At 43.2% G+C, this 13,662-nt stretch overlaps 1 protein-coding gene across 7 annotated transcripts in view; it reads left to right on the top strand.

Moving 5' to 3' along the window:
• The window catches only part of ST3GAL3 (ST3 beta-galactoside alpha-2,3-sialyltransferase 3), a 201,313-nt gene that overhangs the window by 137,956 nt on the left and 49,695 nt on the right, over nt 1-13,662 (top strand). For all 7 annotated transcript variants that reach the window (XM_049807988.1, XM_049807990.1, XM_049807993.1 and 4 more), the window contains 3 exons: nt 394-457; nt 8,650-8,745; nt 13,268-13,454. In XM_049807988.1, the coding sequence (XP_049663945.1) occupies nt 394-457; nt 8,650-8,745; nt 13,268-13,454 (347 nt within the window). The remainder of the gene's footprint in view (nt 1-393; nt 458-8,649; nt 8,746-13,267; nt 13,455-13,662) is intronic.

Here is a 13,662-nt window from a genome sequence, read left to right as displayed (position 1 = left end):
GTTTACTGCTCAGCTGCATAAAAGCTTGTCTGAAAGCAAGCATTGACAGTGATACTGGCTTTTTCACGTCTGAAGTGTTTGTGAAACTGCGATCTCAGGGAAGTGAGTATGAAACCACTGCCTTAGACTGTACTGTGTTTGTTCCCTGTCACTCTCTCTGTGCAAGGCATTTGCACACTGCATCAGAATTTGGCACATAACATCTCTTTGCAGCCAGTGCATGAAGGTCATTGTCTAGAGAATATGGGGATATGCAAGTTAAAGTGTTTATTCCTAATGTGAACCTTATTTCAGGTTCTCCGAATAACCGCTTCAGATGCTTTACATCACTTTGTTTTTAATTTCCATTAGAAGTGAGAACTTGTTCCTAATGTCTTCTTCCTTTCTCCCCAGATAATCTGATCAAAGCCATCCTGTCAGCAACCAAAGATTACCGTCTAACTCCAGTTCTTGACAGGTAAGATGAGACCTTTTAGAATAGAAAGAGTAGAAGTGATTATTTTCCACATGTCCTAAATAAATTTCACTAGATATTTTTGCCAGAAATTATTGCCAGTAAATGTGGCTGTGCTTTGGAGCTAGATCAGGAGCTGGAAACTGTGTCCTCTTTCCAGTAAATCTGTAAACTCTGGAGACTTCTGTTAAGTCAAACATGAGTAGAAAAAAGCATTTACCTTTTGACTATTTCCTAATCTTTTGTTTCATATGGTGTTACAATACACCCTCTTGCCCCTTTTTCAAATAAGTAAATAGTAGGTTTTCAATAAACACATTATTCTCTTTCAGCCTTTCTGACAAAGCAATAGGATCACAAGAAACTCTTTGAGGGAAAGAAGGGACTGGCTTGTTTTAACAATGTTTCACTAATACCTCATTCACTAATACCTCACTCTTAAAGCACGAATGTGTGATTGTGTTGGCCAAGCCTGTGCCAGGATGCAATAGCAGTCTCCTGGGTCCTGTGGTATTTGAGCTGATGCCTTTAGAAGAAGCTGCTTTGATTCTTCAGTCCTATTGTAGATGTTGCTTCTGAAACTCGCTGGCATGTTTCCAATCAGCTTCCCAGTGATAGTCCTTTCCTGTCCTTGCTTTTCTGTCATTCCTTCCCTTTGCCCTGCAGTTTTGGTTTAGTGCCACCTCCCGGATTAGAGGTAGTTTCTTTCAGAAGCTGTCAGAGGTTTTTACTGGGACATGATCTCTTTTGAAAGTCCTGGTACTACTTCTTTCCAAGCAGTGGTACTTCCTTGAATCCAGGCTAACAACACAGTTCCTGCTTTCTAAACACATTGGTTTTATTTCCTGGCCCAGCTTCCCTTCTGCCTGCTTTTCCATGACAAAGTTTGTAAGCTTTTCCAGCCTTTCTGTAAGTCTCCACATCTCTCTCATGTTGACTGTAGAGCTTGCCTGCTGTAGTTAGAGTTGGGAATTACTCTCTATGTGAAAGTTGATTCTTAGTTTTTTGCAGTCTGTGTGCTAATTTAGGTTGCTTTGAAGTTTGCCTTGCCTCACAGCAATGCCAGATAGGGTTAGCCTTCAGAGTTTGGATTAATTTGAGAAATGATGTCCAGAAGGCAAAATCATTTTACATATGACCTTCTTAGAGATTTTGCACACAACTGAGTCTCACCCATCTGGGGTTTATCTCAGCTCTGGTTGGAGAGCTAAGATTTTAATCTGTTGAAAAATCCACATATAGACTCTTTCAGAAGGTTGCTCATGGGAAATTAGTGTTAATGACAGAGGGCAGGTGGAAGATTCTTGCAGTGAAGGTTAATGTAATTGTGACCTGTGCTGCTCACCTGTTCTTTGCAGAGTGGAATGTTTCAGGTTTTTTAAGTCATTTCTCAGGAGGCTGTGAAACACAGCCACTCTAGCATGAGCTGCTCACTTTGGTTTTACATTCTTTATAGTGGGTTTGGTGCAGAGTTAGGAAAGGCCTAACGCTCAAGCCTTCGTGAAACGTATGCAAAGTCCCTGAAATATCAAGTATGAATGAGACCTAAGGAACAAGCTAGAAATGTATTTCTGTAGTATTGCAGTAACAAGGTTTGGTGGTACGTATGCTTGTAAACACACAGATATTTGGGGGAACTACTGTTTTCTTGGGAATTTTTGTGATAAATGCAAAGCAGTCAATGTTGGTTGTGTAGTACATATGCCTCACAGTCAAATACCTCCCAGAGCCCTTCCAAGTGAGCAGGTCTTAGGAAAGATAAAAATCAAAGCTGATGTGGGAGAAAGGGAAAAGAAAGGCTTGGGATAGCAAGCTGCAAAGTGAGACCCTAAAGGAGTAGGTGGATGGAGTTGCAACAGAGGGGTTATTAAAAGCGAGCACTTGGGTACCGTAGGAGGTGTTAAGGCTACCACAGTGCTGCTCTTGGAAACCTGCTTGGTGAGTAGGGCATGGATTAAGACTTGGGTATGCATCCAGAAGTGTTCTTCAGCTGTGATTGTCAGTGAATTACAGTGCTGGCAGCAATGGGTATCTCCCATTTTGGATTCCAGAAGAGCTGATGGAGCAGACTGATGAGGGAAGGTTAGCTACTTTCTCATCTTGTTTCAAGCTCAAAGCGGAGCCCAACAATTCCTCTCTGTGGCAGCTCCAGTGTGCTGGGAGCAGGGCCTTTAAAGGTCCCTTCCAACCCAAACCGTTCTATGATTCTATGATTAAGGGCTGAAAAAACGCGTTATTGTGAAAGAGATAAGAGACACAGCTAAAGTCTGTGAGGTACAAGGGGTCAGACTTAGGAGGTCTTGCGAACCCTTCCACTTGTAGGCTCTCGGAAGTCTGGTGGGCTGATTCTGGCAGATGCTCCAGGTTCACCTTCTCTTCGGGGTGGAGCTGCACCAACATTTTCTCTGTTGGCAAAGCCAGTCCAGGGAGCTGTATTTGCTGCTGCCTGCTCTCAGACTGTAGCTCCCTACCTTCTCCTTGGGCTGCTGCTGTTGTTTGAAGAAGGACTTTAAAGTGGGTCACTGAAATGATTCCAGTTTAAAAGTTTTTCCCTTAACCCGGGTCGTTCCAGTGACCTCGTTTACAGAGCTCCTCTCCCACTAAGGAGTTGCACTGGCCCGGCGCTGCAACAGCAGCACAGGAGGCAGCGGGCTGGGGATGGATGGGTGGGGAGGGTGAGCGCTGCCAGGCCCATTGAAGCAAGTGTTCGTGTAACCATGCGCTGAACGCAGCTTTCCCAGGGGAAGGGTGGGAGAGGCAGGAGACGTGAGGTCAGAGCAGTGCGTGAGAGCATAGGAAGGAAAGAGGGGATTAGAGTTGTACGGTGGGGGATCTACACCAAGCCTTTGGTCTTCTCCCCACCCAAGCTTCTCCATTTCTGTCCTCCTTCACAAAGCTGTCCCTTGAGATATTACCCTCACGTGTCTCCCATAGCCCTGGAAATGAACTTGTTTGTTTGATTATCCCTGTGCCAAAAGGGCATCCTGATGCACCTTTCCTGAAACAATGTACCGACGTGGTGCTGAAATGAGGCAAACTCGATCCTTCCGGGTACGTGTACACCTTTCATCATCCCAAAGCAGCTTTGCCAACTCGCTTCAACTAATCCCTCCATTGTGAGTACAGTTGTGTTAATAGCTAGCAGCAGCTGGAGGGCATGTGAACAAATGCTGTAGTTCACACCTGTAACATAGTGTAAGTGGTGCCATGCTTTCTTAGTTTTCTTCGTGACTCCTTATTATGGCGCCTTTTTTTTGAACTGCTTATAGTAACCTGCTCCTGCTCCAGGGCAGGAGGTAGGTAAAGCTGCAGTTGTGTTTGTGAGAGCAGTTGCAACTCAGCTCTGAGCTTTTCTGGAAAAGATTGGAGATTCAGGGGACTTTCTCTAGAAGCAGTGTCCTCTTCCTTCAGAGCTGGCATGTCTTTCTCCCTAACACAGATGGTGGTGGGCCTTGTCTTTGACGCTTCAGGGTTCTCTTGCCCTCTGTTGGCTTTTCCAGGCCCATTTACATCACTGACATTTTCACTGCTTGCTTTAGTGGCTCCTCCAGTGGCCTGCTCCTCATTCTGCAAATCGATCAGGGCTTGGTTTCTAGTTCCATAGCTCTTCTGCTGGCTGGACTTCAGTGGATTTGGGGGCTAAATCTCTGCATTAATGCCCTGTAAATTTCCTATGAAAAGACACAAATATAAAAACCTGACTGATCCTTTTGTATTGGTTCCAGGTAGTAATGAAGGAAACCTGAGAGTTTGAACTTGTAACTAACACAGTCTTTACTAATGCAATATATAAACTAACAAGCGAGGAAGGAATTTGGTAGAGCAGGAGGTGGGTGTGTCCCTCTGGCTCAGGTTGATAGTACCAGTTTAAGTAGCATCAGCCAGATCAAACCGGAATATGCTAAGCCTCCCTAAGCACCAGTTACCCTAAAGATGTATTTTTTAATTATTCTGTTATATCTTTCCTCAAAGCCTTTAGTTCCAAAGTTGCGCAAAGGAAGGCTTTGTGGTTTTTCTCCCCTGACAAATCCCTAAAGCGCTTTGATAAAAGAGGAAGTAGCAGTTGCTACAATGCATACATATGTTTACAGTGCTATATTGTTCAAGAAGATCTGTGTGAATCCCAGTTTTGCTGTAGATGAACTCAGCCTCTGAGCATCTGTGTCAAGAGGCTGTACATCTGGCTGCAGCTCCCAACTTAGGGCTTTAGGGAGAGTCTGTCTGGTGTGGAAAGTCCGTGACCCTCCTTCATACCGCCCTGGTAGCAAACTGGAACCTGGGCTCAGTCTGGTGTGTTCAGTCCTTGAGCTCTTCTGGAAAAGAAACACAGCTTTGACATACTATGTAAACAAACAAAAAGGTGTTTGCACACTTCTTTGTGGAGGAACAATTGAGCTGTAACTGATGCTGCTTGCATGGCGTGTTTCTTCAGCCAGAAACTTGCCTGGAGCCAGCAGTGACTTTGCAGGTTTCCCATGCTCAGGCACCATCAGTCAGTTCTGGCTGCGAAGGAGCCCAGCTATGCTGGTGCAAAGCATCACAACTTCTGGTTGGGATGTGAGGTCAGGTGCCTGACGTCCTTGCCGAATGCTGCCCTTTCACAGTGCCATCAGGGTGGCCCTGCAGTCTTCTCACTGTTCCAGAGTGTGATTGCCAAAGCTGGTGAGACCAAGCCAGATCACTTTTCTGCCGGTCTTGATTAAAAAAGTCCTGGCTGCCCAGACTTGATGTACATGCCTGATGTGCAGAACCCAGGCAAGGTCCAAGACTCGCCGTATCTTCATCATTTACACCTGAAGAAAGCAATCTGCATCTGAATACTGCCTTCTGAGTGTGCAACGGAAACTTCCAGCTTTGTGATGAGAGTGGGCAGAGTACTTTTGAAAGAAATTTAAGAAAAAGCTTCTAGAAGATCAAAGATTAGACCTTAGTGTCAGAAAGATACCAGTGAAAAATCGTATCTGTGGACTTAAGGGAAAAGGAAGATGCATTTAAATATGTCAAGACCATGAGAATATAAGAATGTTTCAGACATGAAGCTGGGTAAAGGTGATTAACCTATCAGTTATGATGAGTAAAGGCAGAACCATTCAGTTAAGTATTTGTTTCATTTTGGGGGGTAAAGATAGAATGATGTTGTCCCAATTTACAGCAACAACGAAATACTTTGTGTATTTTTATTAGTAACTATGAGGATTTTAAAAGACAATCGTATGTCTTTTTAAATCAGTAAGCACTGAAGAGTATTTATAGAGTTAAATAAAGAATTCTTTTTGTAGTTAAATCAAGAATTCTTTTTGTTATTACTGTTTGCTTTTTAACCCTTCTTGGAATGTTGGTTAGAACAGCAAATGTTGTGCCATTCCTGGGGAAATATGGGAGATGACAGAGGTGGCTGTAAGTTGATTAGCTTGGTTTTGCAGGAAAAATCCTGGAAAGTTGGATCTGGGACAGAGCTAGGATGGCAGCATAATTGATGTGAGTTATGATGGGGTTTGTGGAAGTGAAATCTTGTCATGTAGTGGATATATTTTTTAGATGAACTAGAAGTTTGATTGATAAAGGTAACCTGTTGAAGATAGGCACTAGTTATTTGTCTTGGTCCATTATATTCTGGTTCTACACAATGCTGTTGCAGTCGTCCTTTTTAGAAATGGGAGATGTCACATAGCTTTGAAAAGTTACTGTCAGGGTTGAGAATTAATCCTTTAGTGACACTTCTAGTGTAATCCTACTGGCAGGTGTTTGCAGTGGTTAAAACCCATCTGGAGGAAAAGTAAAATTACTCTAGGAAAATTTGCCAGAGCCAAAGACTAGGGAAGTAAGGAGTAGGAGAGCCAGGTCAGTCTAGACCTTTTCATTGGGCCCTTCTCTGAACAGGTCTTTACTGGAGCCTAATCAGAAGTCAGGCATCTCAGAGGTGACAATGCAGATTGTGCTTACAAGATGAGGATTGTATTCTGCAAACCAGTGACTATAAAAAGAGCACTGGAATGATGTACATAAAATCTCTGTGTAAAAGGGACCCTGCTTTGAGCAGCTTGAGCTCCGCATGCTGGTCTTCCAGAGTCAGCACTTTGGAGATCTGAGTAGAAGTTGAAAACGGTTCAGAGAGGTACTGCAAACATGACTCAGGATCTAGGAGAGCTGCCATACCGTAAGAGATGTGATGAGCTCACTCCGGTTTGTATGGACAAGAGAAAATTAAGAATGGGCTTTGATCAGCCTACAAGTACTGTGCAGGAACAGGGCCATGAAGAGAGGCTGCTGGAACAGCTTTGGCTGGTGGAACTGGTTATCTCATGTGTAGCGGCTCATGCTCACGAGTCTGACCTGTGACTGATTATCCACGTAGAGGCAGATGTTTACACACAGTGGTTTGTCAGTAAGTGGATCACAGGCAGATGTGGAAGGGACTGCTGACAGTAGATGGTGCTTTAATTTAGCAGAAAAGAGAAGAATGCAATTAAGGGGTTTGAGGCTGAAACAAACACATCTGCATTCAAAATTGGTAAGAGCTAGCATCCTAACAGTAAGTGGGAAAGGGATACAGGGGAGTGTCTATAGCTTGCAGCCTTTGGATTTCAGCATGGTAGCATTCTTCACAATATAAAATTAAGAAAAGTCAGAGACAACTAGGTAGAGAAATTGCAGTATTTCACCCAGCAGTCTGTTGTTTAGGGGGTCAAACTTTCTTATAATCATCAAGAGCATATTTTCATCTGAAATTTCACTTGGCCAGAACTGAACTACGTCTTTTTTTCCCTACTGCAGCACCTTTTCTGTAAAGGTTTTGACAGAGCTGTTAACATCTTTGTCACTCGGTTGGTGTACTTGGGGCTGACTCTTTCCCTTCCCTCCTTGACACAACATACTGCCTGAACCAGATCTTGCCTCTGCTTTCTCCTTGTCGCCAGAACTGTGTTTTTTTTCTGTGCCGTTGTCTATAAAGTTCTTTCTCCATTGTGATTTGATTATCACAAACATCCACACTTCTTTGGCCCTTAGGGACACGAGTACTTGGCTACTATGTCCATCTTCTTGAAGAGGTTTTTGCTTTTGGAAAAGCTGGGATCTGCAATGAAACTTTATCTGGGCTGGGAAAGCTGTTCCTGAGCGTTTCTTGGTGCTGTTAATTCTCCACATATGTCCAGCTAATGGGTCTGTCAGCAGGGTAACCCTCAGTGGTGTAGCTGAGTCTTTAAGTGCTCTCCAGCCCTGCTCTGCAAAGAAAGACCCCACATAATTAGAGCTTTCCTCACGCTGGCTCTTTAGACTGATCACAGCGAGGACAGCCTAGAAGAGACCAGTTGACTGTGCCTGGGACTAGGAAGGCCGCCTAGCCCACAGATCTCCTCCAAACAACTGATTGCCTTGGAACCTTTCCGAAAAGGGCTCTGCAGACACGTATTCCTTCAGTGAACTACCAGAGTTGGAGGCGCATTGCCAGAAGAGCCAGCTGCGTTTGGGATTAGATGGCTGGAAAGAAGTCCTCTCTCTGTCTTCAAAACGAAATCACTTTTTAACATCTGTTGAAGAGAGTTCTCGTGACTTGCAGTTCCACAAGAAACTCTTCTCTTCCTTCTCTTTCCTGTTTCTTTGTTAATTAAGGTTGTCTTCCTTCCCTTTCCTCACCCATTGTGTCTCCATATATGTTTCCTACTGGACAGGTGTGTGGGGGGGTCCTTTTTCTATCCATTTAGTGGTTTTCTGTCTCTTGAAGTCTCATGCCAACTGCAGCAATTTTGCACTCAGCAAGGTGAGCACACCCCAGATAATCTGGCAAGATCTGCCTGCATTCAGAAAAATGCTTGAAGAGAGGACTTCCTCACTAAGCCTTTGGTTTATTGTTATTTCAGTGCTAAAAGAATAATGAGAACATTTAAGTAAACAGAGGGGTTTGATTCAAGCCCTTCAAGCCCATCGTAGCAGGGGTGTGGGGGGAGAGGACCTGCTTGTCCTGACAGCTCATCTCATTAGGCCACACGTGGTGCGAGGTGTTGAAAGCAGTTTGTCACGTGTAATGCCTGGGCATGATGGGGTGAGCTGGGGATCAAGTGTATCTCTGTCCTCCTCTTAATTCTTAGTTATCCAGAAGGTTTCCTGTAGTTCTCAGGTGCAAACTAAATACATGCAGCTCAGTGTGTTCAAAGTTATGTTACAAAAATTACCTCTTTCCTCTGTTTCTTCCACAGTCTCAGCTGCCGGCGATGTATTATTGTGGGAAACGGTGGAGTACTTGCAAATAAGTCATTGGGGTTAAAAATTGATGACTATGACGTTGTTGTCAGGTGAGTCTTTGGCATCACAGTTTTCTTGTGATATATTCAGTTTCTGTATCAGTTCACATGCTATGCAGGCAAACGTTAAACCTACACTAGTGACAATATCCATTTGTATGGAAGTATTAACTAATAGGGAGGGGGAAAAAATGGCCATATAAATGTTTCTTATAAATGGTGATCACATCAAAAGGTAAAGGCATTCCTCAAGCGTTCCATTTTCCACAGCTGTTTGGGAATGTGGTCTCTCCTATGATCCCACTTGAACCTTCTCTTCATAGCTCCTTTCTAAAAGCTGCTGCTTTTGTGATGCCCTTAAATGGGGAAGCAGTAAAATGTGCTATTAGATCTGCTCCCAGATACGTCATCTTGGTAGCTCAGGGAAGTATTATTGGTCATACATGTGTAGCTTTCCCCAGGACCTACACTTCACAGTTAGGATGGGAAGAACTAAGAATGGTGCAGCATAGGATCTTAGGAAGCAGTAAGCCTCCATGTGTGAGGACCCAGTAATGGTTAAACACCTGTAGGTGCAACCTAGAAACTGTGAATACTTTGCCTCTGTTTCACTGCAGATGGTGATGCTGAATAAGGGAGCAGAAGCAGAGTGGCATAGGAGTGGAAAGGACCGCAGTCAGAGTTAGGACTTTTTGCTTTTGCTGAGATCCCAGATCATTGCCATCTCAGAATGCTTGAAAAACATGCTGATATGTAAAATCACAGGTCTAGTCATAACTCTTAGTAATAAATCTGTCAAGTCAGGGAGGTGTTCTGGGTGACTGGAGATTAACAAACACAATACCTGTACTAATGGAGAGTGAGAGAGAGAGAGAGAGTGTGTGTGTAGGAGGGAAGGGGGATGTGCTCTGGGGAGCTACAGACCCATTAGTCTGACTTGAGAAAAATGCAGAACTTTATAGCAGGTCCTGAATCATGACTAACAAAATATTACAATGGTAAATAGGAAAAGTGGGAGTTTTTCCATTTCCATTACAATGGAAAAAATAGGAAAAAACACAGTGCAAGTTTATAAAAACTGGTTTAACGTAGTCTAAGTTGGTAAGTTTTTTCCTTAGTAAGATAACTGATTTCATATTAAAGGGAACGCAGCTGATATCATCTCTCTGAATTTTAGTCAACCATGAGACATGGTGGCAAATAGCAAATTCTTAGCTAAGGTGGAAGAAAGAAAGGGATTAGTAAAAGAATTTAAGGCACAGTGAAGGTATCATTTAGCATGGTCTCCTTCCTCTCCCCTGTGCTAGTAATGGGCACATGAGGAAAGAATAGAACGTACACAGAGTAATAAATACCCTCTAACTCTGGACAAAAAGACCAAGAAGATCCCTTTCAGTGCTTCGTTCCTGTGAATGGTTCCCTGCTTCCCCGGCAGTGCTCTGGACACAGGGCTGACTGTTCAGAACAGGATGAAACTTTCACAGCCCTTCTCCTATTTCATCCCACTATCAGTTGTTAGCAAAGAGCTCTTACTACTCATCATAGTCTGGTGACTTGCAGTTATTGGAGCTGAATTAAAATTCAGTTATAGCCTTTTCTTGGGCTCAGACTGTTCAAAAAGTAGCAAGAGAACAGTTTCAATCCATCTGGACTAAGCCACCCACTAAGATTTACATCAGAAAGTCCACTATTTAATTTCCAAATGAAAAGTTCAACCTTTTCTCTCCACATCAGTAAATCTAAATCAGTTTGCAAGCTGAGAGGATAAGAGGGCAGCTAAGCACCTGTGCTGTTTGTGGGATGCATAAAGGAGAGAAAAGTCAACTGTAAAGGTTAAATGAAGCCAGGTGCTTGGATGTGGCACTGAGGAGGTGAGAACAGTCTTCTTAAATGTATCCAACTGCTTCCTTTACTCCTGTGGAAGCTGGGGAAGTCCCTTGTGTTATAGCATCCTTTTTCATGGGTTGCAAAACTCCTTTGAAGAATCAGATTTGGGACCTAGGAGGTGAATTTTAAAGGGAAAAATGTGGTACATTTGTGGACAAAGGAGTGATCCAGCAGTATGTGGAGTTTTTTGATGCCTCGTGTTACCATGTGAGGATTGCTACTTGCAGCAAGAAATTTTGATCTTGTGAAGAGAGTCAGATCAGCTTTGACAGTTCTAAAACAGCTTGGAGTGAGTTAGTTACTGTTTTTTCTTTAACTGGATATTATCAGATTTCAGTGCAGACGTTATTCCCAGCTGTCACGCTGTTTACCTGGCAGGAGCTTCTTGCAGCAGTCATCGGTGCTCTGAAATGCCTCCTTAGAATAGATTGTAGACAGGGGAAAAACAAGTGTGTATCAGAAATTCCTGGTTAGAATGATATAGGGATTCACCTGATGATGATACTTTAGTGACATTTGAGAGTGTCTTCATGGTGCCAAGTTTAGGAGTTAGTGTCTCTGAGCTCCCTATGTCTTTAGTGGACACAGACAGAAAAACACTCAAACTTCTGATGGAGAAAACTGCCTGTCCATGGGCACTAGGAGGAGGCCTGGCATCCTAACTGAGGTTTTCTAAGATCTATCTGTGTTTATAACCACCAGCATGTCCTGCCTGGGAGAGGGCTCGGGCTGTGTAGTATGCACCTTCATGAACACGGTGGCTGCCAGAACTTTTCCTGCTCTGTTGCCTGCGCTGCCCCTAGAGCACTGGCTGTGGGGCTGACAGTGCTGGCTAGTTAGCAGGACTCACTCAGCAACTCATACTCTGGCTCTTTGCTGAAGACCTGAGTTCCTTTTACTTGGGGAAATGGATTGTTTTGTTTCTTGTCTAAATACAAAGTAGGGGTGCCAAGTTTTGGGTGCTTTAACAAGGTAAGCAGCAAAACAGTGAACCCAGCATTTGAGGGGTGGGGAAAACCCTGCCAAAGAGCTACACATTGACACTTGAAATTACTGCAGATGCTAACCTTCCCTTCAACTTCAAGAAGACAGATGAAAATATGTATAAGTGGCTTTCTTTACATAGTACTTTGTTGCATTTATCTCTGTTACCTTTAGAGCCACATGCTTTTACATATGTAGGGTCATCTACCCTAAAGAGACACAATGCATTCAAGTTTAAATAATGCCCATAGCAAAAGCGAGCGATGTGTGAACACAGCGTCAGCAACAGAGGAAAAAACAAGAGATCAGGCTGTCTGGGAGCACTGTTTTTGCAGGCAGTCGGGTCTAGATACCTCAGTGTCAGGGTACAAAGCACGGGTTTGTAAACCACCAAAAAAAGGCTTCTTCTCCTGTATAAATTGTGGGTGGTGCTGATTCTTAAGTTGTTTTCGCTTTAATATTTTATTCCTAATGATTAAGTATTTTTACTAAAAAAACACAGTAATTTATTCTCCTTAATTCTGAATAGAATTTCAGATTGTATTTTCTTCTACTAAAAGGTTTCCCACCTAAAATGCTTACTCAAGCTGAAAAAGACAAATCCAGATCCTCATTAACATTCCTACATGGCAAAATTTGCAGTCCATAAGCACTTTCCAGTATATTGAACTACCCCAAGTCAAGAAGGCTGCAGTAATTCAAGCAGGCAATGCTGTTCAATCAGGGGCTGCTGTTTGGTGTCAGCAAGATTTGTATTCCAAGTTACTTGAAATTTCCTCAGCTTTGGGTTTCTAGTTTTGAATGGAAGTTCTGAATAACTTTAATGTCATGAAAGTCATCGTTGCTGTTAACGCCAGAGCAGTTTGTTTTTGAAGGGAAAAAATTTTGTCCCTGAGGGGTGTTTTAACAAAGCACAGCTAAATACATAGCATTCCCTTAGAAATTGGTGTGCCCAAGAGCAAAGCTGTGTGTCTGCTCAGGTTTTTTCAAGGTGGGATGCAATTCCACAGCAGAAAACTCTTCTGAGTCAGTGAGACTGCAGTGCTGCTGAACCTTACCCGAGCTGCGCAGCCCAGCCTCTTTCTTTGTGTTGGCATTTCAGTGCAGCTTGCCTTCTGGATAGCCAGTTTGGGGAATTAAACCAGGTGGAGATTGTTCCTTTGTTTTTGGGGTTTTTTTTAAATTATTAGCTGGCTTTAGTTCCCTAAACAATCTCACTGCAGGTAAGATGAGCAGTTTAAGCTCTGGACTGGGGTTGGAGCACGAGACCAGTTTCGGTTTGCTTAAACTGCCATGGAGCTGCATCCTCTGTTTCAGCACAGTCTTGCAGAATCCAAGTAAGATATGCTGGGGGTGACGGAATGTTAAAATATTAATGCTTAGTTTGTAACTCTAAATTTGCAAGGACAATATTTTTCAGTTATCTTTTCCAAAGCTTCTAGCCCAATTTAAATCACGAGAGTGGATATGCAGGAATTGTTTGCATTATATTCAATGAAATAATTTCAATAGCTTCTAATTAAACTGTTGTGACTTGGTGTAAAGCTTCATAAATGTTTCTGATGAAGAACTGCAGGAGTTAACATTTGCTGCTGTAACAGCTGTGTACAGGGAGCTCTTGCCCAGCAGTGATTGCTATATCATCAACATGCATGAGTGTAAGTGGGAATCCATGACAGTGTCTTCTCTGGTTGCCCTGCAGGCTGAACTCAGCTCCGGTGAAGGGCTTTGAAAAAGATGTGGGTGGCAAGACAACTCTCCGGATCACGTATCCTGAAGGTGCAATCCAGAAAATGGAGCAGTATGAGAAGGATTCCCTGTTTGTTCTGGCGGGATTCAAATGGCAGGATTTCAAGTGGCTGAAATACATTGTTTACAAGGAGAAAGTGGTAAGAACAGTCAGCTGACATTGTGAAGGTCATCTAATTAGAAATGGTGGGCAGTCATGATATCACAGTCATATTTGCCACGTTTTGGTCTGAGGAAGGTTCCTCTGTGTGTCCTGCTGCATTTAAGTGAAGGCTTTTTTTACCTTCATTGACTTCAGCTTTAATTAAATATGTTTTACAAAGACATCTCTCTGTAACCTGACCTTGC

The sequence above is a fragment of the Accipiter gentilis genome, chromosome 8, assembly GCF_929443795.1.
Source record: "Accipiter gentilis chromosome 8, bAccGen1.1, whole genome shotgun sequence".
Taxonomy (NCBI): Eukaryota; Metazoa; Chordata; class Aves; order Accipitriformes; family Accipitridae; genus Astur; species Astur gentilis.
The sequence above is the reverse complement of the archived record's forward strand: the minus strand, read 5'-3'. Positions and strand labels throughout refer to the sequence as shown.